This window comes from Lampetra fluviatilis, chromosome 27, assembly GCF_964198595.1.
Source record: "Lampetra fluviatilis chromosome 27, kcLamFluv1.1, whole genome shotgun sequence".
Taxonomy (NCBI): domain Eukaryota; kingdom Metazoa; phylum Chordata; class Hyperoartia; order Petromyzontiformes; family Petromyzontidae; genus Lampetra; species Lampetra fluviatilis.
Window position 1 is genome coordinate 11,525,185 of NC_136301.1, and position 27,088 is coordinate 11,552,272.

General features: G+C 45.1%; 1 protein-coding gene across 1 annotated transcript in view; it reads right to left on the reverse strand.

The window, feature by feature from the left end:
• Positions 1-3,825: 3,825 nt before the first annotated feature.
• The window catches only part of LOC144942493 (uncharacterized), a 46,136-nt gene continuing 22,873 nt past the window's right edge, over positions 3,826-27,088 (reverse strand). Inside the window, exons 3-7 of the mRNA XM_078869353.1 lie at positions 24,462-24,659; positions 21,198-21,392; positions 20,306-20,321; positions 16,845-16,954; positions 3,826-3,902 (exon numbers count right to left, since the gene is read on the reverse strand). Coding sequence (XP_078725479.1) covers positions 3,826-3,902; positions 16,845-16,954; positions 20,306-20,321; positions 21,198-21,392; positions 24,462-24,659 — 596 coding nt within the window. The remainder of the gene's footprint in view (positions 3,903-16,844; positions 16,955-20,305; positions 20,322-21,197; positions 21,393-24,461; positions 24,660-27,088) is intronic.

A 27,088-nucleotide genomic window follows, 5' to 3' on the forward strand; every position in this document is an offset into this window, starting at 1 on the left:
CACCTGCTTTCACTTCAGCAATGCATACTGTGGTGGAATTTGCTTTCACTACAGCAGTGCATACTGACTTTGGTGGTACCTGCTATGATTACAGCAGTGCATACTGTGGTGGTACCTGCTTTCTCTACAGCAGTGCATACTGACTGTGGTAGTACCTGCTTTCACTACAGCAGTGCATACTGACTGTGGTGGTACCTGCTATGATTACAGCAGTGCATACTGTGGTGGTACCTGCTATCACAACAGCAGTTCATACCGACTGTGGTGGTTCCTGCTGTGATTACAGCATTGCATTGTGACTGTGTTGGCACCTGCTCTGATTACAGCAGTGCATACTGTGGTGGTATCTATTATGATTACAGCAGTGCATACAGACTGTGGTATCTGCTATGATAACAGCAGTGCATACTATGGTGGTACCTGCTTTCACAACAGCAGTGCATACTGACTGTGGTGGCACCTGCTATAATTACAGCAGTGCATACTGACTGTGGTGGTACCTGCTATGATTACAGCAGTTGATACCAACTGTGGTGGTACCTGCTATGATTACAGCAGTTGATACCAACTGTGGTGGTACCTGCTATGATTACAGCAGTGCATACTGTGGTGGTATCTGTTATGATTACAGCAGTGCATACCGTGGTGGTACCTGCTATAATTACAGCAGTGCAAACTGACTGTGGTGGGACCTGCTATAATGACAGCAGTGCATACTGTGGTGGTGCCTGCTATCACTACAGCAGTGCATACTGACTGTGGTGGTACCCTGCTATTATTACAGCAGTGCATACTATGGTGGTACCTGCTATCACTACAGCAGTGCATACTGACAGTGGTGGCACCTGCTATGATTACGGCAGTATATACTGACTGTGGTTGTACCTGATATGATAACGGCAGTGCATACTCACTGTGCTTGTACCTGCTATGATAACAGCAGTGCATACTCACTGTGGTGGTACTTGCTATGATGACAGCAGTGCATACTCACTATGGTGGTACTTGCTATGATTATAGCAGTGCATACTGTGGTGGAACCTGCTTTCACTACAGCAGTGCATACCGACTGTGGTGGTACCTGCTTTCACTACATCAGTGCATTTCCGACTTTGGTGGTACCTGCTATGATTACAGCAGTGCATACTGTGGTGTTACCTGCTTTCACTACAGCAGTACATCCTGACTGTGGCGGTACCTGCTATGATTACAGCAGTGCATATTGTGGTGGTACCTGCTTTCACTACAGCAGTGCATACTGTGGTGGTACCTGCTGTGATGGTACCTTTGGTGGTACCTGCTGTGATGGCACCTGCTATCACTACAGCAGTGCATACTGTCTGTGGTGGCACCTGCTATGATAACAGCAGTGCATACTGACTGTGGTGGTACCTGCTATGATTACAGCAGTGCATACTGACTGTGGTGGCATCTGCTTTCACTACAGCAGTGCATACGGTGGTTTTACCTGCTTTCACTACAGCAGTGCATACCGACTGTGGTGGTGCCTGCTATCACTACAGCAGTGCATACTGGCTGTGGTGGTTACCTGATATGATTACAGCAGTACATACTGTGGTGGTACCTGCTTTCACTACAGCAGTGCATACTGACTGTGGTGGTACCTGCTATGATTATAGCGAGTGAGTGGATGAGGGGGTGGTTGGGTGAGCCTTTGGGTGTGTTTTATTGACCAGCAGTTGTGGCAGTTGAAAGCAGTGTAGATGACACATAAGTCTGGTAGACCGATTCCTTAACATGGGTGGAGGGAAGCTCACGGGAACAGTAACCATCGTGAGGATGATTGCATATGACCAATGAAGATAATCTATCAGTCATTCAATCACCATAATAGCTTTGATAGAAGAGTGATGCAAACGAGTGACTGGAGTGAATCAGTGTTTGGGGGATAATCAATCACTCTACTGTTCTACTCTAAATTATATCAGGTGCACCGAGGTAGGAATTGGGTGCTCCACCCAAGATGACAACACGATTCCAACTGCGGCCACATTTGTGCATTTGTATCGTCGGCCCAGATAGTTTTGAGTCAATCTGGTGGTGACCCCACAACTCTCACAATCTCCCCGAGTCGCTCTTGCAGTTTCAAAGATTCGTTAGGAGTTCAACAGAACTGTAACACAACGTGGGTTTGTAGATTTTGTCGAGTTATCTGAAGCACACTCAGTGCCCACACCCTCTCAAGCACTCGTCGTGCGTTTCCTTGACACTGCGAGTCACATGGTTTGAGCTCTCTTCGTGTAAGCAAGATTCTGCTCCCACTCGGCTGCACTCACATTACTCACCTGTCATGTTCTATTCCAGACCTCTGCATGACGTATTATGGCATGGCACGAAATTTCGAATGGCAAATTATGATACGCACTATTTCACCAGTATTTTAAAGCAAAAGTTCGAGGTTCGTCTCATCATCCGATAGCTATTTGGCTGTGTTCCTGTGCGTGACAATCTTTGTGGCGCATTCACACATGAGTACACACTGACTCCAATCAAGACCATCTGCTGGACTACAAAGTGACGGCACAGCGAATGTGCGTCCATGTGTTTGACTCCAGGACCTACTGTGGAGCTGATCTGTAAACTTCCTATCGAATTGCCATCTGTAAGATGTGGCTCCCGTTCTTCAAGGCGGCTAAAACTCAGAAATGTGGCTCAGTGGAGAGTGTAGGTGGTTGTGCGCTTTAACCAAATTGTATTCGTCTAAATACCAGCTCGGAGACTGTCAAGCGAAAGACATTACTCGCATAACCAGAGTGAATGGGGAAGTGCTGCCCTCTACTGTGTATAGACCAGAGGGAACTTGAATGGATCTTAAAAGTAGCTCTGTGGTATCCGCTTGCGTGTGCCGTTCTCCAACACAAATGGTTCCACTGAGCTCTGAAAATATTATTTTACAACCATAACATTGACATTTGGATAAAATTACAAAAAAGCATAATCGGAGCGCCGGGGCTGATAATTCCAACAGGGTGATTCATCTTATGCATCAATCTCATCTCTATTTATTACAAAAATAGTAATGTTTAGCATGCACATGGCACCATCTTCAATGCCTCAGCAACTAAAAGTGCCTAACCTCTCATCTGATCTCAAATATTCGAAGGGCACCACCAGTGGCAGTTGCCCCTGTGCAGCACACCTGGCTTGCAAGCGGGCATTTGTCTTGGAATAGTGGGTGATGCTGCTCTGTGTTATTCCAATTGAGTAAATTGCAGGGGATATTTTGAATATGGTAAATGTGGATCATGACCCTGGCACACAATCACCTACTCGCTTTGAATGGCACCAGCCGACACAGAGCGTCCACTGTAAAGTTGACGGTGTGCAGTGTTTTAGGATTACTACTCTGCGGGATGACAGATGCCATGGATCGCAGAATCGGTTCTTGTCTTAGGATTCGATGGCAATGATGCTTCTTTTCATTCCGATTCCAAACCTTCCAACCCTTCCCCTCCACTCAACAAAACCCAAAAGACAGTTTTTTTTGTTGTAGAATAGTTATTACTGGATTAAAATAACTTGCCAATTGAAGAATGTAGTGCTTAAAACTAAATAGACACAGAAACAGAATAAACATTACCCGAAATTTCGAAATATTGTGTGGCACCTGAATATGAATAAAATAATTTGAAATACCTATGTATACATTTATACATCGAAAATGATAACAATGCAGGTGTTAAAATAATAACCAAGAAACAATCACAATTCACGCAATAATAACTGTTTTATCAAAATTATTTAGTTCCTTGATGATTGAGTACTGGAGGAGGCGAGGTCTGTGCTGGAGTATCTGGGTCTCGCTCAGAGCTTGGAGCACACGAAGACGCGTTTCCCTTGCAGTGTTCGTGTGACGTGTGATCTGGACTCCGAAAGGCAAACTGCGACAACAGAGGACTAAGTTCAGTTCCCGCCGGGATTCTTGACAACATTCAGTTCCTGGATTTGTACAGCAATCGAGGGGGTGTTTGACCCAGTGGGGACTTATCCCCTCGGTTCATTGAGAACTCGATCGTTGTTTCGCGTGGTGCGGTTAAATAAAGGATTTTTTTTTTTGCTAATGGCATTTGCTTAATGGTACATGTTAACTGGTGATATAGTTGTGCAAGAAAACTCTATTGATGTTGTACATACAGATATTTTGCCTTGACAAATGATGATGATGATGATGAAGGTGCTCGTTTAATATTGTACATTAATATGAAGATGTTTTATTCTTTTTATTGCTATAGGAGCGTATTGCATATTGCATTGAGGACTCTGTTAAAATTGCTTCTTAAACTCACTGTATATAATGCATCAACTCTCAGATTGTCGTCCACACAACGTGTCGTGCATGTAAATAAACTGCCTCGTGTTTACTGTTTGAATCGTTTGCACTGTCTGACAATATATTTCGTTTCCGTCTCTCATTTGCTCTGCTCCGTTAGGTCGATCCATAAATTATAAGCAAGGTGTCCCAAACTTCATTCCTCGAGACCCACCATGCTACGTCTTCTGTGTTTACCAGTTAAACTACATTAACATGAAAATGAAGTCCTTACACGCTGTACGTGCTTGATGTTTGTTAAGCACGTCCCACGTGACATGCTAACAGTGTCTGCGTCATGTAGAAGACATGTAATGTACAGACATATGTAGAACACGTGTTGCACACATATGTCAATGCATGTGTGTGTACTCGTGTGTATACACGTGCATCACGTGATTCGCTTGCGTTCGTTCAGCAGCAACAAAAAGAGGGGCTGGGTGAGTTTGTCGAAAACCCCAGCAGAAAGAGTAACCAGTTTGTTTTGACGCAAAACCAAGTTGGGAGAGTTTGCCAAACACCCCGGCGGGTAGAGCCGTCAGTATGTTGTTGTACAGCCACAGCTTCTGTAATTTCATCAGCTGATCGAACGCGCCCGCAGGAATGGATGTCAGTTGGTTGTTTCCTAAGCTCAGTTCTGTGAGTTGGTTTAGTTTGTCAAACACTGCAGTACGAATAGCGCTCAGCTTGTTGCTGTATAATGGCAGCTCCTGCAGATGCACCAGACTGTCAAACACCCTGGCTGGTAGAGATGACAGTTGTGGTTAAGCCTCTGTAATACGGCTATTGCTCTAATATATATCTACAGCGGATAAGGTTGCAGAGTGATTTGTTGCCGGTAAATAGAATACCCTGTGGGGAATAGCGGTGGCGCAGGGTTTTGCACAATCGGTTTTAAATTAGACGCCATCTCCGCCTCGACTCACCAATGTAGTTAAACAACCCCACGACGGACACGGAGATAATTTATCCTGCAATGGATTGACAATAAATGTATTTAAATAAAATTACCATGATTATTGTACATGAAACATTGTTTTAAATGCATTTATAAATATACCGAATAATATACACGGATATTGGTGTTAATATAACGTGATATTTTATGTTAATACTCTTTGGTTCTTTCGGTAAAGTCACGTAGGTAGAAAAATAAAATAAAACAAAAAATTATATATCACGACGTTTCTATCGCAACACAAGCGGTCGTTCTCAGGCGGAAAAAATAATCCAGCAGTGGAACTGCTGAACCAGCGAGAGAGCTATTACAACAAGAGGCTATTTATGTGGTGATGGGCAAGCAAGCGGGGTCTGAGCTGGAAAGGAATTCTATCCCCGGACGCAAGCACGTCAGTTGTGTTAATGGGGCAGATTAGGGAGAGAGGTATTAGGGAGAGAGATTAGCATGAGCTTCCATCGCCGCATAAGAGTATCATCCCCGTACGCTCCCCCAAAGAATGACAAAAAGAAAGACAGCGCCACTGTGTCGAGGCTTTGGAGGAGCGTGGTCAGCCAGGTGGGGTGTTGCTGTTGTGTTGTCCGGCTCTTTGTGTTGCGTTGCATTGTGTTTCTAAGTTTACTATGTTATTTTCCTTATCATTAATTCTTATCTGATGACGGTTGCTTGTGTTGCAATCAAAACGTCGATTTCTATTATTATTTGATTTGATTTTCTACGTGACTTTACCGAAAGAACCAAAGAGTATTTCCTGCAGTCACGAAAGCTTGGATTCTAGTTTGATAAGTATTTAACCAATATAAGGTTTTCATGTGCAGTGACTTTTTATAGTCGGGGAAAAATGGAACGCTGAGAAAACCGTAGGTGTCAAAATATTATTTTCCAACGCACTCCAAATTGATAGACTTCACCTGCACATGTTACCATTTTGTTCGCGATTTGATCTCCATAATAGCCCTAAGTAAGATATTCTGATGCGTTTTCAAGTTACGTCCCTACATCAATTATCATATTTTGTTATCACGCTTGTTGTACAGCACTTTTGTGTTTTGTTTACTATATGTGCGCATATATAAAAAAATATTGCTTGATTATGAATAATTGAATTACATATGATGCAGTTTACAAATACATTCTTGAGTCTATCCATTGTATAATTTAACTCGTAACAATGTGTTATTTGCTGGAGTATTGTGGATTGATTATTAGTCTAAATGATTACATATCTACGTATTGCTACAGGTATATAAACATTTTATATGAATTAGGTTAATAGCTATTGAAATGTAAATCTATTTGCTCAAGGGATTACTAATAAATACAAACATTTGTAATCTATCTTCTTGGTTCTTTCGGTAAAGTCACGCAGAAGGGAAGTAATAAAATAATACAAATAAAACATAATAAAACAATTCTCACGACGTTTCGGTCACAACGCAAGTAGCCGTCCTCAGGTGAAAACCAGGTCTGTCGAGGCGACAGCGTCTGAATGAAACAGCACACGTGCATGGAACATGTATATAAGCTGGGTTGGAAGGGGGGAAAAAAGGGGGCGCCTTGACAAAAGAATATGCATATCAAGAGGAATTTAGCATATTTATGGGAAATGCAGGTATGTGATTAGTACTACTTATGCCCGTGCATTATGCAGGATTAGCAGCATCAAAGGGAGGGGATATGGGAAATGCAGGTATGTGATTAGTACTACTTATGCCCGTGCATTATACAGGATTAGCAGCATCAAAGGGCGGGGATATGGGAAATGCAGGTATGTCAATAGTACTACTTATGCCCGTGCATTATGTAGGATTAGCAGCATCAAAGGAATGGGATAGGGGTAGCATTAATAAAGGGAAGGAGTGTTAATAGTATGTAGCTGCAGTAATTAAAACCACCACGTAAACAACTAAAGAATAAACTACATATTATCATCAGTATACTAAATATACTCTACAATAAGCTGAGTTACTAACAGTAAGTAATACATTACAATTCTACGTCGTAAAAAAAAATATATAATATGCTTCCATCTAAACTTTATTATCTTACATCACACGAGTCTACACCGTACTATATACTGCCATAAACAAACCCAACATTTAATTATATACTGATTCAATGAGCCACTCTGTCTACAGGAAAGCCACCCATACGGATGCTTACCTAAAACCGGATTCCCACCACCATCCATCCCAGAAGAATTCCCTCATCAAGACTCTATACCATAGAGCCCAATGCATATCCGACCAGGAACACATTGCCAGTGAACTCAAACACGTACGCCAAGTTCTTAAGGCTAATGGTTACTCCGACTACACAAAGCCATCACTCCAACCGTCAAGCAGGATTCTGTTGAGGAGCCTTTCAAGACCATCACCTTACCCTACATTGCTGGGGTCACAAAAAAGATCTCCAAAATCCTGATAAAACACAAGATTCAGGTCCGATTCAACACAGTACATAAAATCCGTGATCTCGTCTGTAAAAGATGTGGTTCCAGACATACAGTACCCTAGCGTCTACAAACTAAGTTGCCTCTGTGGTAGCAGTAACATTGGAGAAACCAAACGACATGTCTCGGACCGCATCCGTGAACATTAAGCAGACTTGAAACATGGTAGGACAAACACCCCAGCCGTGGCAGATCACTGTTACAATTCAGGGGGTTCACATGATATTGACTTCTCCAAGACAGAGATTCTCTGCAAGCCATCTGGGTACCATGAGAGATTCGTTCATGAGGCGATCCACATATACAAACACAGAGACAATTTCAACCGAAAAGATGGATTCCGGCTTAGCAATCATTGGAAGGAAGTAATAAACCATTTCGGATCTTAACTGATTGTGTTCACTTTTACGGTGCCTTTCAGACCACGTTCCACTCACCGGCATTGTATTCTCCGCAGGCAATGGACTCTTTGCTCCGCTACCAGTTTCCTATCACTACTCTCCCATTGACATATTTCGTTGCTTCCTCTTAGTATCTTTCACACGACGGTCAATGGTACAGTGTATAATAACAAATATTATAACATTTATATGCTTAATACAATGTACAAAGTAATATATAGTATCGTAATTGTATAGTGAATTTACAGCAGTGTGATATACATTAGGGTGGGTAGAATAATACAGTGTAATATTACAATGTATAAGGTATAGGGGGGTTTATAGCAATACAGTATATAATTTAATGTTGGGTTTGTTTATGGCAGTGTATATTACGGTGTAGACTCGTGTGATGTGTAATAAATGACTCTCTCTCAGATGTCGATCTCCGTTGTCCTTTATTGGGTTCGTAGAATCTCGTTACCACGGCGTCCTCGCTCAGGCCCGCGTCTCTCCCGTCGATCTCTCCACAGCCACTCTGCTGCTCCGATATGCAGTCTCCCTGCTGCTCCGATATGCAGTCTCCCTCCTGCTCTGCCTTGCAGCCACACCGCTGCTCCGCTCTCTAGCTTCACTGCTGCCCCGTATACAGCTAGCCTCCCACAGCCGCTAGCTCTCTGCGTCTGACACCGATGGCTGACGGTGTCGACGTCTCCCACCGCGTGGCGACCTCGCCACTCTCTCCGTCCTGCCCAGCGTGGCCTGCTCCTGTTTCACTCCGTCTCAACTCCCCCTTCCCCTTCCGGTTCTCCCCCTAAATCCTCTCTCCCACGTGACCCTAACTCCTCCCTCTCCCCACGCTCAATCCTTGCTCGCAATACAGATGTAAGAGAATAAAGTTTAGATGGAAGCATATTATATATTTTTTTTTACGACGTAGAATTGTAATGTATTACTTACTGTTAGTAACTCAGCTTATTGTAGAGTATATTTAGTATACTGATGATAATATGTAGTTTATACTTTAGTTGTTTACGTGATGGTTTTAGTTACTGCAGCTACATACTATTAACACTCCTTCCCTTTATTATTGCTACCTCTATCCCCTCCCTTTGATGCTGCTAATCCTGCATAATGCACGGGCATGAGTATTACTATTCACATACCTACATTTCCCATATCCTCTCCCTTTGATGATGCTAATCCTGCATAATGCATGGGCATAAGTAGTACTAATCACATACCTGCATTTCCCATATCCCCTCCCTTTGATGCTGCTAATCCTGCATAATGCACGGGCATAAGTAGTAATAATCATATACCTGCATTTCCCATAAATATGCTAAATTCCTATTGATATGCATATTTTTTTGTCAAGGCGCCCCCTTTTTTCCCCCCTTCCAACCCAGCTTATATACATGTTCCAAGCACGTGTGCTGTTTCATTCAGACGCTGTCGCCTCGACAGACCTGGTTTTCACCTGAGGACGGCTACTTGCGTTGTGGCCGAAACGTCGTGAGAATTGTTTAATTATGTTTTATTTTTATTATTTTATTACTTTCCTTCTACGTGACTTCACCGAAAGAACCAAGAAGATGAATCCCTGCAGTCACGAAAGCTTAGAATCAAAATTTGTAATCTAATATATTTACGAATAATTGAATTATACACGGACACAAAATAAATTCAAACACAAATACAAAGCGATCAATGTTAACAGTGTATATATTTTTAAACAAAGCACGCTTAAAAGTATTCGGCAAAAACATTTTTACAGAAAGTTTCAGGAAGAGGCATCTCGTGTGAATGTTGAACCACTCGCGACGCTAACCACGTGTAAGGGGAGACCGTTGTGAGCCGCCTCTAAATCGTCGCATGTCCCTCGCAGTGTTCATGCCCAGGGACAGATGTTCACTGTCATGAGAGAAGCCTAGGGTCTGTGCCTGCGGGAATCCCCACCACCGCGCTCCGTCTACATTTGTACAGAAATCAGATCACGAAGCTCGAGCTCGGGGTGTTTGACAGTCTGACGGCACTGGTGGAGTCACGAGACAATGAGCTACCTACTACATCCACTGTAATAGTGAATCATGATGTATAATTACACACACCTGCATAATAACATAAATTATAAAATGAAATTGTTTGAAGGGACTTCGTTTAACTAAATAGTGGTGGCTTTTTACGTCAATTTCTGTTGAGGGTGAACTGAGGTCGCTTTAGCTGACGTGTCTCATTAAGAATGGAGATCGCTTCACCTAACACGGGTCAGCAATTAAATTAACAAGAAGAGCTATTTTTTTATTCTATCAAAACGTGAAATATATCAAGAACACAATGCATGCCAACTGGAACCTAACATATTTCAAAGACTGTAACTGAAGGTAGATTGAACGAACACGTCTATATAAAACTCAATGCACTTAGATTTTGGTTTTAAAAAAGCGATAGTGAAATGAAGTCGCTTCAGATAAGATATATATGGAAGTGAACGCATGTCGCTATTAACTGCGGATGGAGATTGATACAAATACTAAATTGAAGTCACTTAAACAACAAATGTATCTATGAAAGTCAATGAAGGTGGCTTTAACTAGTTTCTCTTTGAATGATGTGGCTTTCATTCACATATTTGTAGATCTATTTTCCGTACCTCCCATTAGCACAGATGGCTATGTGCGGTGCGATAGAAATTCAACATCCATACATCTGCAATAGTAACCGGGTGACTCGTCTGGTTCTGAGTGGAAACCAGCTGCAGGCCCTTCTCGAGGTAATGTTGGTGAGTATGCAGCGCCTATATCCGAATGATAATGATCATCTGAAGAGAGTTCTCAGGGGCGCGACTGGCGGTGGACTTAGAGACACACTCGCGAGAACAACGCGACGGCTATGGAGTGCATATTGTCTCCATCAAACAACCAAAGACCCAATGGGTCGGATGGACAGAAGGAATCATCAGCTGCCATAGAGTTTTAATTAATCACTCGCTTGCTTAGGGCATCATCTGCATAAATCCATGAATCCCCCCAACACGCAGATTCTGTATCTGTAGAGCAATTGCATTACAGAGCTCAAGCTCGGGGTGATTGACAGTCTGACGCGAGAGACGCGAGACTCTGGGCCACCGTTAACACCCCTGTAATCTCGTCCCAAGCTTGAGTCTTCTCCCGAAACGCAGATCCATGGTTCCAGCTCGATCCATCCCATTGTATCCCGCACGCCCCTTTTTCACATCGCAACACCGCACTCCACATCTAGTTATTGAGCCATTGCCAGGAGGAGGGGAGGTGGCTTCCCTGTTTTCAGGTGGCCACATCATTGGGGGAATTTAACGTCACGGCCAGGACGATCATCTGTGAGGCTCTTTGCTTTTGTAACGACCACGCTGTGGTTGTGAAATTGAATTCAACCTCCAGATGAACACCGCGTGTTCGGAAAAGGTCTGCAGCTCGTTGTCAATTGACATCAATGCTCGCCCATTGTTTGGTGATGCCGCATTTGGAGTGGTACAAGAGCACAAATAGCAAGAGAACGCGACACATACGTAGATAATCTTAAGAGATTAGGAGAAATGAGGAGAACTGTTGTGTATACGCCCCCTTTTTTTAATATTATTTGTTTTGTTTTTTTTAGAATTATTCTGCCAACATATAAAATATCGGTTTTTTTTTTAATAGACACGGGGCAACGTGAGAACGGACACGCCCCCACACTCCCACAGATGTGCGCACACCTCATTTCAAAGGAAAGAGGGCATGAAAGAAGGGTAATCAAGATCATAAAAACTCCCCGAATTTCACACAGGAGGAACAAGGGAGGGGGGAATGGCAGGCGGGGGGTTGGAATGACACCCTCTCGAAAAAAGCCGTGCAGGGCCGGGCACCACGGAGGAATATATAATTATATTCTTAACAAAGGAAACAACATTGACGATAAAAAAGCACATACGGGTCTTTGAACCATGTTAGATGCACAAGTACCAACTTAGCCATGAATATTAAGCAAACAGTATCCATCCTCACTCCAATTGAAAACCAGAGTCGCGATTCATCAATTGTTAATTAAATACGGACATTATTTACCTTAAATAATTCCTACGCGGCCGGGCCGAAGCACCAAAGAATAATTATGACTTGGGGGTCCAAAACAAAATTCCTAGCCGGGATAGCAGATTAAATAATCACAAGAAGTCAAATAATAAGTACGGAATTAAAGAAGAAGAGGAATCAAGGGCGGATAAGGCTCTCAAAATTAACCAAACACAACACCCATGGGAAGCGAGCAACACGACCGTCTTTGTCTTTCCGAGAGGATCTCCACACGCAGGCACAAAAGCGAGGAAATTAACACGCTCTCGGAAATAAATAAATAAGCGCATGCGCCGGGTGCTTCCACCGTGGAAACAACCGTCTTTGTCTTCCCACAACACGGACAGCAAAAATTGCACACGCAAGGAAATAACATTTCCATGAGAGATCGGGTCACGATGAAACATCGGGAACACGGTTTCGGCATAACTGGGGCATAATGGAAATAAGTCGCATTTCAACTTCCACACCAAAACAACTTAAGCTGTGTGAGACAAAAGATATGATCCCGAGCAAGGGAGGGAATAATTAAGCTCGCTTAACGCGTAGGTTTTCGCGACAAATATTATTCAGTAACAAAAACATGGATTCCAATATTTCTTTTATATATATATATAACTCGACGCGAATCATCGGTCTGGCTAATGGATAACTTCGGTGGCGCCGTCACGAGGCCCCCCCCCCCCTTCCAGAACGACACACAGCTGTGTCTTCAAAGCGAAACACACGGACGGACACGCACACGACACACACACACACGGATGCAGATGGTCCCACCCACAGGAAGGTTTTATGACAGACTTTGAACAACTCGGGAAACTGAGTGGATTTTCTCAATATATACCGAAGGAAAATCCATACAAACCACTTCGTCCGGGCCACGGGCCCCACCAAAGAGATCGTCAGGGCCTCTGGCCCCATCACAGATCATCCGGGCCACGGGCCCCACCATATATCGCCAGGGGCTCTGAGCCACCTCGTCAAAGGCTCCGGCTCCAACACAGATCATCCGGGCCACGGGCCCCACCACAGATCGCCAGGGCTCTGAGCCCCATCTCGTCGCCAGGGCTTCGACTCCACCACAGATCGTCAAGAAGTTTTCGTCATCCAGAATGACGAGGTTCGCGGGTTAGCGACGTGCCGCTACATGCCGAGGTCTGCACCAACTGAGAAGAATCGCTACCCTGAGTCGCCGAGCTGCGAGCGAAGCCAACAAAGACGCCAACGTCCACCCTGCCACGAACGAAGCATCGCTCCTCGTCAGAGTGACGACCAGCGAACAACCCGCAGGAAAGGCGGAGATCGCCAAGCGAGCGCCACCGAGCGCCACCCAGCGCCAGCAGAGCTGCGCCACCGAGCGCCACCGTGCGCCACCGTGCGCCACCGCGCGCCTACGAGCGACAACGAGCGACACCGAGCGACGCCCAGATCGACCAGCGTCAACCCAAAACCGACTCGTCATCCCGCCGTGGAGAAAGAGAGTCAAAGCCTTCCGTACGAGCGCCGCCGCTCACCTCACAGCGGAGAAAGTCTCGGCTACAGCTCGCACCGACAGCCGAGAGAGGTCGTATCGCTCCCCACATACAGACTCAAGGAAACACAGAGGAAATCTTGTCAAACCAGTTTCCTTTGTCATAGAGTCTCGCCGAAGAATTAATTAAAACAGAGCCAGATTCGCTCTCCCACACGAACACGCCCTCACCCACCACTATATCAAACATTCCGTTTTAAAGGATTTATACTTGCCGATGAATCTATTGACATATACTTTCGCCTCTGGGATACAATAAGTTTTTATTACCGCAAAATGAAGTGTGTCATGCTTGTTTTCAAACTCGGCCTGTCGCCGATTGTGATCGATACAAAAACGAACTAATGAGATGCCTGGTTGTTAGGAGGGTTTTAGTCATTCAGTTCGTTAAATGCATAAGAGTTTTGAGTTGTTCTCGCAAATGCATGAGTGTTTATTCATTCATTTTAGTCAAATGCATAGTCTCGTAATTGCATAAGGATTTTAGTTATTCATATTAATCGAATGCATAGTATCGCAAATGCATAAGAGTTTGGTTATTCATGAATTATTGACGCATGTTTGACCTGCATAATAGAATGTCACATGCTTGTTAGAATAAAATTGCTTAACACCAACTGTTCGAGTGCTTCTTTCCAAGTCCATGCAAAACTATCTTATTCTTGATAACTGTATCCTGTGATGAGATATGAAAATGGAGACCTACATATCATAACACACACTAGGATAATCGGTAAACGTTTAATCAATGATCATCGTGTTATCCTGATTGACATAACTCTGGATAAACGAAGCTGAGCCGAATTATCACAACTGCTCACATTAACATCATCGCAAGCATCCGCATAAATTACTACGATTATCTCCGCGATTATCATAATTTATGCATATAATTACACACATTATCATAATGTATGCATGTTAATACACACATTAACATAATTAATGTGATGGTAGGTTTTTTTCCCTTTTAACTGGTACAAAACTGACACCTTTATTCAAGGTATCATGTTTGCAATGACCACAACACAAGTAGTCAATAAAGCAAACAAAAAGAAGCAACTCTGATAAGGATAATAATATGCACTGTCCTTGAAGTTGATTGGCCCACACCCAACTTCAAGGACAGTGCATATTATTATCCTTATCAGAGTTGCTTCTTTTTGTTTGCTTTATTGACTACTTGTGTTGTGGTCATTGCAAACATGATACCTTGAATAAAGGTGTCAGTTTTGTACCAGTTAGAAGGGTAAAAACCTACCATTATATTTGGCCACTGGTAAAAGAGATCTCATAGTATAATTAATGCGATTTGCGCATTTTTCGTAAAAATTATTAATTTTTATTATTTTCATCAAAAATTCATAACCCAACACATACAACATAATGGGTGGCGTCGTCCGGGATCTCTCACAGACAGTGTTTTGCATGGATGATGGAATGAATCACTTCGTGTTAACCAGAATATCGTGACCAAACACATACAACAGACCTCAGGAGAAGTATTGAGCTGATGGACTCAGCGCAGCAACCAATGAGTGCACACGTAATCAATCTAGTAAAACCTAATCCAATATAATTATGTTACACTTGAGATTTCACTTGATTCCAGCTAGGAAAACTGCATCTGTGCTTTGATTTGCATGCGAGAAACCCACTTGGCAGAGTGTGTGGGAATGTGTGCCGCTGAGTGAGAATAAGATGATTCTATATTCTTGGTTCTTTTGGTAAAGTCACGTAGAAGGGAAATAATGAAATAATACAATTTTTACAATAAAATTCTCACGACGTTTCTATTGCAACACAAGCAATTATCATCAGGTGTGAAAACTACAGCAATAAAATTTGAAAAAAAGTGGCGTTTTTTTCTTAACGTTCGCACCACGGACAGCAACTGGCGGTTGTTCTGACGGACGAGTCCATCTATGCTCGGAACGGAGGAGGGGGGAGAAAAGGAGAATGGAATGCGGTCTGAAAATCACCGTAAGCGTGAACACAATCAATTAAGACCCGAAATGGTTTATCAAATCCTTCAAATGATTACTAAGCCAGAATCCATATTCTCGGTTGAAATTGTCTCATGAACGAATCTCTCATGGTAGCCAGATGGCTTGCAGAGAACCTCTGTCTTGGAGAAGTCAATGTCATGTGAGCCCACTGAATTATAACAGTAGTCTGCCACAGCTGAGGTGTTGGTCCTACCGTGTTTTAGGTCTGCTTTGTGTTCACGGATGCGGTCCGAGACATGTCGTTTGGTTTCTCAAATGTAACTGCTACCACAGAGACAACTTAGTTTGTAGACGCCAGGATACTGTATGTCTGGAATCACATGTTTTACAGACGGGACCAGATCACGGATTTTATGTATATGACTCCCTGCAGTCACGAAAGCTTTAAATCGAAAAAGAGGCTTCTAGTCATTAATTGACAAAGTTCTTACAGGACCGTTCTCTGGCACACAGTGGTGCACTGTTCATTTAACAAGTTTCAACGTCAAATATTACGGGTCAGTCACATGACGTGGACAGCATAGCTGAAGTATAATTATTATAATTACTTAATGGGGATCGGGAGTGTAGCGGTTAGCCGATTCCGAGGCCAATACCAGTGACGATTATCAGAACCAGTCGTCTGCCTCCCCTAGGTCGACTTAGACTCAAATGACTGACTTAGGTCTGGACCTAAACCAGCTTAAGAGCATTGCAGGGATAAGTTTGCTCTTTCTATTGTGTATTATATACATATAGAGGTGTGTGCACCTATCCTGGCACAAGCATTGTGTCGATTGTACGCGTTTTACGAAACTTCACTTTGCTGAAGTGGCGATGATGATCACTCGCTACTGATGTTCGCCGTGGCTGACGATCAATCCATGTCACCGTGTTTATAGCGCAGTCCGCTAATCACTGGGGTCACCACTCCTTGCGTTCTCTCTAACGTAAACAATACAAAACAACCTTCTACATATGTTCATAGTTGTACGTATGTATGTTGAACTTCGTCCGCACCGCACGTAGCCAACTACTGCGAAGGCTACTTTATTATTCATCATAATGAGGAGGGGGAGAGACGCGAGAAGGCTGAGAGCCCCACGCAGCTCACAGTCCCAGGGGTTGTCGAACAGCCAGATGTGAGTGAGGCTCTTGAGGTTGTCAAATGCGCCCCTGGGAATGCTCTTCAGCTGATCCGCGTTGATGCGCGATTGCTTTGCACTGCGTTCTGTTAACACCGCAAGGCAAGTGACGCGTGCACAGCTTCACGTGTGATGGCATCTGCGTTCACTGAGCAGAGCGTGAAATCAAACAGGTGAGGAAGTAGACACGACCAACATCAGGGCGGCTTTAGATCGGTCAAATCAGTGATGGTTCATGGTAGTGATGATGTAGACAAGGAGTGTCACGGAATCCTTCTCGATTAAAACAAATTCCTTCTCCCTCTCACACACGCGGTGTCTCCCCAGGAATGGATGTCTTGAAAGTCTTCACACAGAGACCCGTATCAGCAGTGCCGCAGCGAGTGCAGTGAGCGCAGAGGAGCGAATGGCCGTGACCGTTACAAGACTCTCGCACAAAGTCAACAAGCGCAGCGGCAGATTCACGCAGATATCCTGCAGAGGCGCGTGTGGGCAGATATCGGCTCTGCCCGCAGGGGTGTTTGACAGTCTCAAGCACCTGGCGAACTCACACCTGCAATACAACCAGCTATCGGCTCTCCCTGGATTGGTGTTTGATAAACTCACCCAGCTCACTGTTCTAAATCTGCGTCACAACCAACTGAAATCCGTTCCTGCGGGCACGTTTGAGCGGCTGGTGAGTCTATAGGAGTTGCATCGGTACAACAACCACGTGGAGAGCGCTCCTCTCACAGCTCCTGATTGACTCGCTAAGTTGGAGAGGCTATCTGTGTAATAAACGCACCACGCCTTGTGCGATGTGGTTATTACCAATTAGCGGGTACTGTGCAAAATAAAAAGAAAATGTATAAAAAAAACATGCATATGCAAGGCTTCTGTAACGTTTATTATTGATTCCTGTCACATGTGTAGTGTTTCTATTTCACACGGATAACTTATTTTTCTCCTGTCACTTTTTTTATTGAACAGAACTCCTCGCGTTCTACACCCCGTAACTCCGTGGTGATTTCCCCGCTTGCGCTGCTCGCCTGATTCGCTCCCCCTCTCTCTCTCAGCCTCTCCACTGCTTGCATTCTCTCACTCTCCTAGCCTCTCCAATGCTAGCCTGTTCCCTCTCTCACTCTCCTAGCCTCTCCACTGCTAGCCTATTCTCTATCTCACTCTCCTAGCCTCTCCACTGCTAGCCTGTTCTCTCTCTCTCACTCTCCTAGCCTCTCCACTGCTAGCCTAATCTAGATTTGAAGTTTTCGTGACTGCAGGGATCCATACTCTTTGGTTCTTTCGGTAAAGTCACGTAGGTATTCATATTCGTAGGTTTTTTCGGTAAAGTCACGTAGGTAAAACATCAAAATTAATGAAATAAAATCAAATAAAAATCACGACGTTTCGGAGGCAACACAAGTCTCCGTCATCAGGTGGGACCGTCACAGCCGGATTAGCTGCATCAAGTGAGGCAATGATTCAAGATGTAATCCCTTAAAAGCAAGTTGAGGGGGGAGGAGAGGGAGGGAGCTCATCAGAATGTGGTAGCCAATGAATGGAACGTATCGGGAGGGATGGGGGCGGGGCTCAAAGACGGCACGGAGTGCCACGTACAACGCATCGGGAGGGGGAGGGGGGCGGGGCCAAAAGGATGGACGACGGCTTGGACACGGTTGCTGCTGCACACGCCAACGTATTGGACAGAGAGGGGGAGGGGAGGCCTGATACACATAATAGAAAAAGAACGAAAATGCCCATGTTTATACCAATGCTGGCTGAACAATGAAGAGAGTACTGTTAAACATTGTTCAGCCAGCATTGGTATAAACATGGGCATTTTCGTTCTTTTTCTATCATGTGTATCAGGCCTCCCCTCCCCCTCTCTGTCCAATGCGTTGGCGTGTGCAGCAGCAACCGCGTCCAAGCCGTCGTCCATCCTTTTGGCCCCGCCCCCCTCTCCCTCCCGATGCGTTGTACGTGGCACTCCGTGCCGTCTTTGAGCCCCGCCCCCCTCCCTCCCGATACGTTCCATTCATTGGCTACCACATTCTGATGAGCCCCCCCCCTCTCCTCCCCCCTCAACTTGCTTTTAAGGGATTACATCTTGAATCATTGCCTCACTTGATGCAGCTAATCCGGCTGTGACGGTCCCACCTGATGACGGAGACTTGTGTTGCCTCCGAAACGTCGTGATTTTTTATTTTTATTTTATTTTCATTAATTTTGATGTTTTACCTACGTGACTTTACCGAAAAAACCTAAGAATATGAATCCTTGCAGTCACGAAAGCTTTAAATCTAGAATTCACGTAGGTATAAAATAAAAGATATTAAATCACGACGTTCCGGGCGCAACACAAGCGAGCACAAGGCAGATCTGAAGCAGGGCAGGACTAATACCTCTGCCGTGGCTGACCATTGCTATAACGTTGTGGGCTCTCATGGTATTGTTTTTTCCGAGACCAAGGTGCTCTGCAAACCTTCGGGTTCTTGTCAAAGGTTTGTTCATGAAACTATCCAGATATATAAACATAGACATAACTTCATCCGAGATGATGGATACAAATTGACCAATCATTTGGAAGGATGTTATTAACCAGGTAAAACCTTACATGCTTTATGGTGTTGCCTTCATATCCGCATCTCCTGTTGCTTCAGCTCCCCACTCCCTGCCCCGCTCTCTTCCCCTCCCCACCCCCCGACATTTGTCTCTGATCGCCCTTTACTCCCTTCTAGCTGCTCTTCACTCGGCAGCGCTCCACTCCCCCTACCCCACCCCTCTCTGTCTCTCCTCCCTGGCTCCTCCCCCCCTCCTCCCCCCCTCTCTTTCCTATATAGCCTCTTGTTAAAGCAGCGCTTTTGCCCATTTCAGCAATTGTTTCTTGCTGTGGTTGTCCCACCTGATGACGGGCGCTTGTGTTGCACCCGAAACGGCGTGATTTATGTTATTTTATACCTACGTGACTTTATCGAAAGAACCAAAGAGCACCGCTAGCCTGTCCCCTCTCTCTCTTTACGATCAGAGGAAACAAGAAGATGCTCGGTGTATTCGGCACTTTGCTTCGTTCATCATTTCGGGTTTTTTTTTTAATGCTCTGCTTTACGTACCCCCCCCCCCTTTTTTTAAATGAAAGATTTAACAAAATATTTTTCGCTCTGCTCTCCTTACCCTTTCCTTCTCTGCCCCCCCCCCCCTCTCTCTGTACCCCCTCTCTTCCTACTCCATGTCGCTCTCTCTCTCGCTCTCTCTCACTCTCCTAGCCTCTCCACTGCTAGCCTGTTCTCTCTCTCACTCTCGTAGCCTCTCCACTGCTAGCCTGTTCGCTCACTCTCATAGCCTCTCCACTGCTAGCCTGTTCCCTCTCTCACTCTCCTAGCCTCTCCACTGCTAGCCTGTTCCCTCTCTCACTCTCCTAGCCTCCCCACTGCTAGCCTGTTCTCTCTCTCACTCTCCTAGCCTCTCCACTGCTAGCCTGTTCTCTCTAACTCTCCTAGCCTCCCCACTGCTAGCCTGCCTCCCATGCGCCGCTCGCTTCGCTCTCTCCACTGCTAGCCTATTACTATATACTCTGATAGCTTCTCCAATGCTAGCCTCTCACTATATATTCTGCTAGCTTCTCTACTGCTAGCTTCTCACTATATCTTCTGCTAGCTTCTCTACTGCTATCCAACTGCTAACTCCTCTACCGCTAGTCTTCCGCTATATACTCTGCTAGTTTCTCCACTGCTAGCCCTCCGCTATATACTCTGCTAGCTTCGCACGCTCACACTTAGGATTCCGCTAGCGTCTGTACTGCTAGCTTCGTACGCTCACACTTAGGAGTCCGTTAGCTTCTCTACTGCTAGCCTGTTCTACCCTTGTTTCTCCAACCTCGCCCTTGCCTCCAGTGGGGGTTTAGCCATCACCGCTGGAGAGAGCGAAGTGTGGAGAGCGGGGCCTTGGACTTATCTTGTCTGTCGTCTTGTCTTCACTACGACCAACTCAACTCACTCGTGTCTCCGCACATCGCCTTACATCTCGGCCGGTGGCTGGAGCCGAACTCGGGAAACGCGTACAGCGCTGTCGGCGCTCAATGCCCTGCGTCAGTTGTAAATCTATCCATCGAGTAGTAATAGGTTAATGCGAAAGGGAGACCTGGGGTACAAGCAAATAATGCATAACGCAAGCTGAAAAGTGATTTACAAAATCTCTAAACCAACTAAAGGCACGAAAACAAGGTTAAGTATACAATTATTAGAGCAAACTGTGTGTGTGTAATATGCCCAACGCAATGGGCATTTTAAACGTCACCTTTAATTTTCAGCTAATTGAAAATTCAATCTGGCTTCAGCTCCTCCAACAGTCGCGCTGGGGAACGTTCCTGAGCTGGTTGGTGCTCAGAACTATGTGAGTGAGCTGTGTGAGTTTGTCAAACACCCCAGTGGGGAGAGAGGTCAGCTGGTTGTTGTTCAACCACAGCCGCTGCAGATTCACCAGGCGGTCAAACACCCCCTCGGGAAGAGCCTGCAGCTGGTTACCACGAAGATCCAAAAACAGTCAGCTCGGTCAGAACGTGAATAATCGGAGAGGGTACTCGTGGCTTATGCTTATGCTAGAGATCTCTTATTTAAAGTGACTTCTGTTCATTACCATGACATCAATTACGCACAGTGACATGCGTTCAATATCATTAAGATGTATTAGAGCTCAAAGCGACCACTAATCACTTTAATGTTGATAAGTTCAAGAACTGGTTAGCTATTCACATCACAGTTAAAACTGCCCTCAATCGCTTTCATAGACAAGTATATCGTTAAAGAAAATCCGTTCGCTTTCACATGCCTGACATAAATATCACTTCTTCGACTGTCATCTGTTAGTTAACACGAACTCAATTCTATTCACTTTCTTAAATAAATTTTACATGAAGCTAGGCACATTCACATTCATTGATAACTGCTAGTTTAGGTGACCTTAATTCAGAATCATATATATTTTGTTAAAGCGACCTCTATTCGTCCCTAATTACTACTATAATATTCCAGAAATGTGTGCAACGAGCGTGACGGCACTCCACATGCCCCCCCCCCCCGTCCGTCATTAATAATTAAATAATTATGAGCTGGTGGATTTTTACACTCACACAGGTCGAGCGGAAATACTTTTTTTTATGCAAATTCGCTTTTAATTTGACGTTTCTTTATTGAAAGTTAATCAGATAAATAATTATACGCAGCAACAAAGTGTATTTGGTGTCTTTATTTATTTCTTCAGTACTTGAAACAAAAGGTAAGTCAAATTTTAGCTTCTAAATTATTATAAAAATAGCGGGAAGCACCCGGCGTTGCCCGGGGGAAAAATGTATTAAAAACTTCTGAAAACTTAAAAACATAACATATACAAATGAAAAAAAAACTTTGATCATTACCTCATTAATAAAAAATTTAAATAAAACCCAACGCGCGGTGGAAAAAAAACTTACGCTCGCGCGCCAAAATTCGATTCTTTAGATCGTGCAAAGGAATCGAAGCTTGTAGATTTCTTTAGAATCGGCCTATTCCCGTTTAATCGATACCACAAACGCTCACCAGATATCGATTCTCGCCACACACTTCATGGTCATTTCACCCCCCCCCCCCCCAAAAATACAAAAGTAAATTTTGATACGTTTAACATTGTGTGCAGTATGGGAACTAGCCACATGGCAAATTTAAAGTTTTTTACCTACTGTATTTCCCCTCCCCCAGCCGCGCATTTGTGCGGGATACACGGCCTACGCGGAGGGTTGGGGGGGGATGCGCGACGTCAGCAGGAACACTGCGTCACGCAGCCGCATGCGGGTGACATAACAGGATGTGACGTCACCGCTCACTTGCAAGCAAAATATATCCATTATTGCGCCCCCCCCCCCCCCCAAAAAAAAACTAGTTACAAAAGTCTATTTTTTTTATTTTGCATGGTGTACAATCGGGAAAGTACCCACATGTCGGGAAGTACGCTAAACATTTTGAACAGACACACATTCACAAATTTCCCTTATATATATAGATATCTTCATTTCTCTGTGATTTTCCAGACATTGTATCGAATTAAAATTGATTACAACCCCAGCGAGCGAAAGCAGAAGAAAATAAAGTATCCGAACAGTGATTTCAAGCTAATTGAAGGTGAGTTAAATGCAGTGCTAGACTCAAATGAAGTGAGGTGTTTTATGACGTAGTTTTGTGCAAGAATCACTGCCATTAATACAGTACAAGACATTCATGCAAAATATCGTATACCGAGGTTTCATTTTTTTAGTTAAGAAAATTTGATTTACGTGCAACAATTCCTAAAAACATTTACAATTGTAATTAAGGACTTCGCTGACACACTGCTTGGTCTCCGTCACTCTTTATTCCCGTTGATGCTCGAACTCCACTGGTCCCGACAGCGGACCAGCTGCTCCTCGCGCGTGCCCCGCACGCGCTCTCCTGTCAGTCACTCCGCTCCCCTGCTCCCGCACACCGCTGGCCGACGGTGTGCTCGAAGCTCTTCCAGCCACGTGGCTGATGGCGCGGATCCCCTGCGGCCACCCAACGTGGTCCAGCTTCGTGACCCTACCAACTGACCCGGAGCCCTTCCGGGATCCCCCCTATATTCCCTTCACCACGTGATCCTGTTTCTTCCCTCTCACCACGCCTTTCACCGAACCTTCCAGATCCGGCCTCCGCATAGCGCCTTGCTGGCTCCGCCTTTAGGTTCCGCCCCTGCTCATCTCGCATCCGATTGGACCCGATGTGAGTGGCGGACCTTCACATACGCCCCCATTCTGAGCCCCGCCTCCCAATACCCTGGGCCGTATGATTGGCCCAGAGCCGAGCATTACACAATTACACAAGAAAACGTAAATGTACATCTTTAATAATACAGCTTCCGTCCTAGGATGGGCAAAAGGCTAATTGAAGGTCAGTTAAATACAATGCTACAGTGATATGATATGAAGTGACGTGTTTTATGACATAGTTTGTGCAAGTGTAAAGGAGAGCCGACACAAGATTGCAGGGGTTTCGTCTTTTAATCCTTTTCTCCCATCCACACCTGCCCCAGCCGTCCCAATCTCGTTCCCGCCAAAGGCCCCCTCTTCCCGCCCGTTCTCCCCGTATATCTACTCGATCACCCCTCCCACTAACCCTCCTATTGGTGGGAATCCTTCCCCTGACACCCCTACACAAGCATCACTGTCATTAATACAGTACTACAGTGAAATTCAGTTAAGTGTTTGAGGACATCGTTTTGTGCAAGATTTACTGCCATTGATACAGTACTACAGTTAAATTCAGTGTAGTGTTTGAGGACATTATTTTGTGCAAGATTCACTGCCATTAAATTTGCACAAGATACAATTATACTCTGCTCAATGTTTTCGTAAATATTACAGCTTCCGTCATAGGACGGGCAAAAGGCTAGTAAAAAATTATAGAAATACGTTATGAAGCCACCACTATGTCCTGAAACGAAGTCTGTTAGAGCAATGTTAATTTATGTTGTATGTCATTATGCCGGTGTGTGTGAGTAATAAAACAATAAATCCTGATTCACTATCGTAATGGCAATAGCAGGAGCCTCAGGGTCTCGTGTCTCCACCAGTGCCGTCAGACCGTCAAATACCCCGGGCTCGAGCTTCGTGATCTGATTGATGTACAACCGCAGGATCTGCGTGGTGGTCGGGATTCCCGCAGGCACAGACGCGAGGCGTCTCTCATGACAGTGAACATCTGTCCCTTGGCACGAACACTGCGAGGGACAAGCGACGGTTTCGAGGCGGCTCACAACGGTCTCCCCTTGCACGCGAGCGGCGTCGCGTGTGGTTCAGGTTCAAGTTCATTTATTAGGTATAGCCCTGTGAGCCATTCGGCTCTTGAATCGGGTGCAACCGCAACAAACAAAAAACAAAAACATGAACAAGATAACATCTTAAAGTGGGGCAACATTCACACGAGTTACCTTTTCCTGAAGCTCTCCTTAATGTTTTTTCTGAACAATTTTTTCGAATGCTTAGTGTTTAAGTGTATATATATGTATTTGTGTGAATTCGAAAATTGTTGATGTGGAGTTGTGGTAGTGTTGTGTTTTTGTTTCTATATTTTGATTTTTGTGATTGGTTGTGATCGTTAATTTACATGTTTTTGTTTCCAAGGTCTCCACTTAAAAGAGTGGATTTCAAGAGTCCCTCGCCTGGCTAACTATAGATATGGGTCTCTGTTTATAAATGTAGATATAGATTAATCATTACTAGCGTTGAAATGAATCCACTGCTGGACACGATAGCTGATTTATTGACACGTCAGTCGATGTCTTGTGCAGAATGTCTGTGAAGCAGTGAAAACGCAGTATGTACTGACATCATTGCTAATATCCGTTTTGTAAGCAGCACCATTGTTATTTAAGGACTTGCATTAAAGGAAATACATTAATCTTGATTTGAAGCTTTCGTGACTGCAGAAATACATTAACCTGGACATTTTATTCTTGAGACTGTTATTATTGGAACGTGTTTAACGTTTGAAGAAACTTCCATCATTGCACATATCGTGTTATTAATGAGAAGTTGGTGTTTGTTGTTTACGATTGTGTATTTGTGTTGTTCGTCTTTCTACGCTGAGATATTTGCCAATGTTTATATTGAGTGCATTATCACCACCGACACGACTCTCACGCGCGTGGCTACAGCTCCACCGCCAGCTGATTGCTGTACAGCCAACCACTGCATATTCACCAGGCGGTCAAACACCCCGTCCGGTAGAGCCGTCAGCTGGTTGGAACTGAGGACCAGTGCAGTTAGTTGCGTCAGACTGTCAAACATCCCAGCGGGGAGGGCTGTGAGTTCATCACTGAGCACGAATCGCAGATCAGCACCTCTACAAGAGGGTCGCTCTTCACACGGTAATGGCGTGTGTTGCTGTTGTCGTAGTGGTGGTAGTTGATGATGTTGCGTATGTGGGGGTTGTTATAGTATTGGTGGTTGTTGCTACTGTGGTGTGTGTGGTTGTAGTGGTGGTTCCTGCTGATGTGGAAAGGCAAACATCTTTCAATAAGTCAGTAGGGGTTGATATGCATGCTCTGGCACCTTGCTGAAGATTAGACTTTCTCAATCACAGCCTGACTCACAGACCGACTTGTAGACTGACTCACGCTGACTAACAGACAGACAAACGCATTTTCATTTAATAGTCACATTAAGCAGCATTTTGATGATGGAATCTTCATTCTATTAATTTTTCATTTTTGTCATTGTTTGTTCTCTGATGAAGGTGTACCACACCCAAAGTAGATAAACAAGATGGCCGTGCAAGCGTGCATGCACGTGTAGGGGTGTCAGGGGAAGGATTCCCACCAATAGATGGGTTAGTGGGAGGGGTGATCGAGGAGATATAAGGAGAGAACGGGCGGGAAGAAGGGGCCTTTGGCGGGAACGAGATTGGGACGGCTGGGGACAGGTGTGAATGGAAGAAAAGGAATAAAGGACGAGACCCCTGCAATCTCGTGTCGGCTCCCCTTTACATTTGGTGGCAGCGGTGGGATCTTAATGGCTACAAAGAAGAATCCTCGCGGGAGGGAGCCGAGGGAGGAGGAAGCAGGGGCCGGGGATCCTTCCCATCCTGGGCAACAAGGGGGCCTGCTGTCAGAAGCAGCAGAAGGGGGCCCGGATCGCCTGGAGGATCGCATGGAGGACCGCATGGCCCGCGTGGAGAGGGCGCTCCAGGAGCTATTGCAAAGGCTCCCTATGGGGGGCCCGCCGGCACCTGGACCCCCACCCCCACGCGTACTACAGGAGGAGAGGCCACGGGACCCGGAGGCCGACCAGCCGGCCGGGCAGGAGCCGCAACCAACCTCGTCACGCCAGCCGCCGCCGCTCCCGCCAAAACCCCCAGGGCTAAACACCCAACACGGAGAGCAGGTGGCCGGACGGCCGCGTCGGCTGGGGCCCGTCGACAAATTTGTGGCTGAGGAAGAAGATTGGGAGGGGTTTGTCCGCCGATTCGAGGCTGCCTTCCACGCTCTCGAGTGGACAGACGAAGAGGCACTACGAGCGCTGCCATCCGTTCTGGGCAAAGAAGCACTCTCCTCTTACACCTCCCTTCCCTCGCACAGCAAGTCCATGCTACAGGCGGCCTACGAGGCTTTGGGGGAGATCTATTGCCCGGCAGAAGGAGCCTTTAAACGGTTCCAGGATCGCCAGCGAGGGGCTAAAGAATCCCCTTTAGCCTAC